Raw genomic sequence first — 5764 nt, 5'->3', positions numbered from 1 at the left:
CTTTTTGATTTGAGGCCATCTTAATTATGTTTTGTGCCCCTGACACTTTTCGGTCAACGGGAAGCCGAAGATACTATCTTCGGCCCAGCTGGGCACTCTTCGGCCAACGTGAGGCTGAAAAGCCCACTTCGGCCAATGGTAGGCCGAAAAGTCCCTCTTCGGCCAACAAAAGGCCGACGGGGTCATAGTTTCGATTTTTATGCATTAGGGCGTATAGTTTTTGAATTTACTATAAAAATCATCGTTTCAAAAAAAATCGCGAGAGACGGTAAGATGATTGAGGATGCCCGACCCGAGCAGTGCTCATGCGGCGCACACGGCCACCAAGACGCCGACGCCGGCGGAACCGTGGCCATTGATTGGCTGAAGGTTAACGTCGACGCTGCTACGGCTAAACAGGACGGCTCTGGCGGAGGCTGGGTGGCCGTCCGCGACCAGCGTGGCAGGGTCTTGCCATTTTTCCCCGTCTGTCGCTGACCCGGCCCGGTGCAGGCCGAAGCCGAGACCGAGCTCTTGGCTTGTAGTAGGAGAGTACATAAATTAACGCTGGAGACTGATAACCGTAGCGTTGCGCTAATGCTCAGATTAAAGGAGACTGTTTGGTGCTGCTGTCCAAGAGGTCAAAGAGTTGCTGAGTTCCTTTGATGAACACAAAGGTGTGTTGGGATAGAGTAACATATGAAGTTAAAGTCTATTTTTCAAATTACAATCTCCCTTTCCGTAACTTAACTTTTAGTTTGTATATATAGACAGACCATGCACCATTAATTCTTTGCTCTTATCGAGTTGGAAGCACAAAAAAAGCAGTGATGCTCAGTAGATGTTTGATATGATCCAAATGCAGATTGATATGTATTTTTCCAACTGCTCACAGTTTCATTATCCTAAGCTAGCATTTCTTTTCGGACATGTCCGTCTATTATGCCCCTTTTCTTTGCAGAAGCTACATGAATAAACACCTGAATTATGACGGTTAACTTTCTTAGTAATATGGCCAGAAGCGCCAACCTCCACCTCTGGAGACCCAGGGCAGTTTCGTCGGTTGTGACCCTTTTCACCGCATTGGCTGCAGTGCCGAGGTTGCTGCTGATGTTCATTCTCTGACTTTGGGTTTCCACATGTTCGGCTATTATGTCCCTTCCCCCCACATAACCGGCATCTGAATTGCACTTTGGCTGAATTTTTCCTTACTGTTGGGCAATAGAAGCTTCGATGTCCTTCTTCCCCACATTTACTGCAGTAAAATTTCACCCCTGTGGAGCATCAGGTGGCAAATGTTATTCAAGTTAATAGCAGGTTCCATTTTTGGTGGTAATCCAGGGAAAAGAAGGCGATGGAGTAAGACGACAACCAGTTCCCATACTACCACTTAAACTCAAAATGAAGAGGGTAAACAAATGTACTCCCTCCAATCCATTTGAAGTAAAACCACGACATTTATATTCGATCGGAGGGAGTAGTAACTAAGAACATACGGATAACAGACAGCTGGCTACAGAAACAGCCAAACTTTGTAAATGGACACAAACTGAGGAACTGTCGAAACTATTTCTGTGAGTGGAGGGAAAGGTGGTCCAGTTACCTTTCATGGCAATGCTTCTCTTGAGCCGATTCTCAGGATCCCTGAAGAATGCCTTTTGTTTTTCAGAAGCCTGATTTCTTGCTGCAGCAGTACCTTTTGTTCTCTTAAGTTAAGGCAGAGGAGGAAAATAGATGACTATAGCACCAGCTCAATTGCTTGTATTTTACAATAAGACACAATTGCAACATTTATCAGGACATCTTATTACCTTAATTGCAGCAACTCTTTGAGCATGCAATTTGGCGTCTTGGTGTATAATCTTCATGTGCTTAGTAAACAATCCTGTTTTAGCATTCAGACTCTGCAATTATTATTAAGCTTTTTAAAAGCCAAAAGCAACTATATAGATCTATAGCAAGTAGAAAAAGGCAGCTAGAGTTTTCAAAATTGAAGTAGATATACAGGGCTCCACAGTTAACTCTTAGGTATGCAGGGATCTAGTGTAACAGATCTAACACATATGCGTGACAAATTGCATATGAACAACATTTATTAGTAGGAAAATGATACTATCATATACTGCACTAACACTAACTGTATCAAGAAGCCTATAACATGTATTTTCAGCTTGCAAGAAAGAGCCACTTACTCTTAGAGATCGGCTAATCTTCATGGCAACTTCCCGGGATGGTGATGGATAAGTACGCCTCGGTCTTTTTGAGGTGTCGATCTTTATCTCTAGTCTGTCAACCTCATCATCTTCCTTTACTTTCAAGGGTGAACTGCAGAGGGGAGAGAACAGCATTCTCAATCTAATGATCCATTACCTTTTCTCAACTTTTGCAACAACTAAGTTGCTGCGTCCGGAATTTGACATACAGTTTTCTACGGTTAGGAATCCAAAATGATACCTTTCTTCATCACTATGTAAAAAAGCCATATAATCTATCATTACTTCTTCTAAAAATAATGGGAATGGTGTATCTGTACTTACAATTGATGATGGTGATGGGCAATAGTCAATGTAAGTCGTAACGACTGTTTTAATCAAACCATTAAAGAGATTTCTCAACAGGAGATCTTTCGACAAGCAGTGTGACAAAAATACAGCTAATTGTTGACTACATGGAAGAGATGCAGAACAAACATCACCTAGATCGAACTTCCTCCCATGGTTGTTCATCAATAGATTCTTGCCATATCACACATTCTCCACCACATTGCATACACATCCTAATCCCCTAGGTATGCACAACAATAGACTGATAAATTCCTCAAAAGTGCATGTATTTACTTTCAGAATGATTTACAAGAGATAGGGAAGGGTCACCTTGCCATTGCACATAGGGCAATCCAAGCTGGATCTATCTATCCCACACTTTTTGCAAGGAGTGTATCCTCTACCCCTACAGTTAGGGCAAGGCAGCTCCCGATAGTATTGCCCATTTGGACCAACCCAGGACCTCAGCTTCCCCTTCTCTGCAACCAGGGCAGTATTCCTGCAACCGAAAAATACTATTTTCAACAAGTACCACAGCACAAAAACAAAATCACTCTCACAAAAAGTGAAATCTCCAATTCCCAAAGGCTTTGACCGCATCCACGGCGAATGCCCAAGTGTCCTACACTAAGGTCAAAATGGCCAAGCAAGATGGCATATCGTTTGAAATGATAAATATTGTACATCTCTTGGTTGCAAAACATGTACCACGGCATCCCAAAGAAATTAAGCACTTGGTTTTTAGGGGAATCAAGCATTTAGATTTGACGAAAGTGTTATGTTTAGTTAACCCTAAAGATCTACTCCTTCCGTCCCATAATATAAGAGCGTTTTGGGAATGCTGGTCTTCTTTCCCTTAGACTGAACACCCCTCTCCCATCACCTCCCTCATAACTGTGTCCTCTTCAACATCAAAGATGACCACCTAACGCTCATGGATAACAATTGGGCACATGACGAGAATGCGAGCGAAGGGGAAACCGTACTGCGAGGGGCTGGGGTCGACATCTGGGCCGAGAAGGTCGGCCAACGGGTCGTAGTGGAGCTGCAGCAATGGAACGAATAACAACAAACGGGCACGGCTTGAACAGTCAGAAGTATGAAGTGCGAGAACCCAAAATGCTTCCAAGCGAACGAGAGACTACTACGTACCGGCGCTCCGGCGCCGTCGGCCAATGAAGCGGCGGCGTGCCCTCGGCGGAGCAGCTGTGCCGGCCGGGCCCGCGCCCGCTCCAGCCTCCATCGAGCTGTGGAGGGTGCGGGGCGGGCGTACGGAAGGCGCAGCAGCATCCTGAGGGGAGGCGCGTCGGGTGTGCGTGAGAGGACGCGGTGGACTCGGCGTCTCTTGGCGTTTGCCACGCGACGGGGACGGAGCGGTGGCTCGCGTAGCGCAGCCGGGGCGCCTGGGTTTTGTGGCTCGCGTCGCTCCTTTCGTCGGTGTCATGGAACCGTGTTGGATTATCGCGCCTGCAGGAGCACGCTGCAAACGTATCCCGGTCCACCAGACAAACTTAACACTTTTCACATTTGTGCTCCCTTTTTGGATTTATTTCAGACATTTTGATGATGTGCGTTGAGTTGAAAAAGACGTTTCTCGACTATAAAAATGTCTGTGGCGACTTCGTCAATCTTAAGATACTGTGTCGGCTCAGCCTCTTGGACGTGCTCATAGAAGTAAGTTGTACGTGTTTGCGTTCATGAGAACGAGTGTATGTGTATATTTATGAGCATATTCGTTTGTGTTGTGTTAAAAAATGAGCTACGCTTGATCTTGTCTCTTCGTACGGCATTCGTCGGGACGTGTTTGTGATTTTTTTAAGAATATGGCATATTTTTATAACGGGCATATAAAAATTACAAGAAGACTATGACTTGGTGTGAGCGACAAGCATAGTACAAACTTCATCGGAAATAATCCAAAGACTAACTGCCACACATATTGCAACCACAAAACAAAAAGCCTGCCCTGAACAAAAACATCACAGGCACGTCTCGACCAACTTTGGTCACCTCCAAGGGGTAGCTACTCCAATAGAACTTCGCACCAATCACCCTTGAAGGCCTAAAGGAGTCGGTGAATGGAAGGTGAGACTGGGTTAGCCCTGAGAAAGCCATCGTTTTGGACTCACCATCTATGGTGTACATAGCGCCTCTGAAGATACACCTAGTCACCTGGAGCAACAACAAGCACCAAAGGAATGAAACACGGCACCTTCAATCCATGTCTCCAAACACGATGATCCCAACAGAGGAAAGACATCGAGAACGCCGCTATCGCCGATCCAAAACTGTACCTTGGGCTTTCACCGAGAGACAACAACCCAAGTGAGAGAGAGGAAGATGCCAACACGCCTCGATAGCGCCTCCAAAGATGGAAATATGCCCTAGAGTCAATAATAAAATGGTTATTATTATATTTCCTTATTCATGATAAGGTTTATTATTCATGCTAGATTTGTATTGACCGGAAACTTAAATACATATGTGAATACATAAATAAATACTGTGTCCCTAGTAAGCCTCTACTAGACTGGCTCGTTGATCAAAGATGGTTAAGGTTTCCTAACCATAGACATGACTTGTCATTTGATAAAGGGATCACATCATTAGGAGAATGATGTGATAGACAAGACCCATCCGTTAGCTTAGCATGTGATCGTTCAGTTTATTGCTACTGCTTTCTTGTATGTCAAATACATGTTCCTTCGACCATGAGATCATGCAACTCCCGGATGCCGGAGGAATACCTTGTGTGCTATCAAACGTCTCAACGTAACTAGGTGATCATAAAGATGCTCTATAGGTATCTCTGAAGGTGTATATTGAGTTGGCATGGATCGAGATTGGAATTTGTCACTTCGAGTACCGGAGAGGTATCTCTGGGCCCTCTCGATAATACACATCATAAGAAGCCTTGCAAGCAAATGACTAATGAGTTAGTTACGAGATGATGTATTACGGAACGAGTAAAGAGACTTGCCGGTAACGAGATTGAATTAGGTATAGAGATACCGACGATCGAATCTCGGGCAAGTAACGTACCGATGGACAAAAGGAATTACGTATGTGTCATAACGGTTCGGCCGATAAAGATCTTTATAGAATATGTAGGAGCCAATATGGGCATCCAAGTTTCGCTATTGGTTATTAACTGGAGAGATTTCTCGGTCATGTCTACATAGTTCTCGAACCCGTAGGGTCCGCACGCTTAACGTTCGTTGACAATATAGTGTTATATGAGT

At 44.5% G+C, this 5764-nt stretch overlaps 1 protein-coding gene across 3 annotated transcripts; it reads right to left on the bottom strand.

Annotated features, from left to right (window-relative positions):
* Window positions 1-786: 786 nt before the first annotated feature.
* Window positions 787-3925, bottom strand: LOC123078808 (zinc finger CCHC domain-containing protein 9; the record flags this gene model as incomplete). Of its 3 annotated transcripts, none has more annotated exon segments than XM_044501419.1 (7): window positions 787-1253; window positions 1583-1685; window positions 1791-1883; window positions 2172-2304; window positions 2675-2763; window positions 2853-3021; window positions 3675-3925. In XM_044501419.1, coding segments are annotated over 7 exon segments (1212 nt in total), but the record flags the coding sequence as incomplete, so codon positions are not given.
* Between the last annotated feature and the right edge of the window lie 1839 nt (window positions 3926-5764).

Source organism: Triticum aestivum, chromosome 3D, assembly GCF_018294505.1.
Source record: "Triticum aestivum cultivar Chinese Spring chromosome 3D, IWGSC CS RefSeq v2.1, whole genome shotgun sequence".
Lineage (NCBI taxonomy): Eukaryota > Viridiplantae > Streptophyta > Magnoliopsida > Poales > Poaceae > Triticum > Triticum aestivum.
The sequence above is the reverse complement of the archived record's forward strand: the minus strand, read 5'-3'. Positions and strand labels throughout refer to the sequence as shown.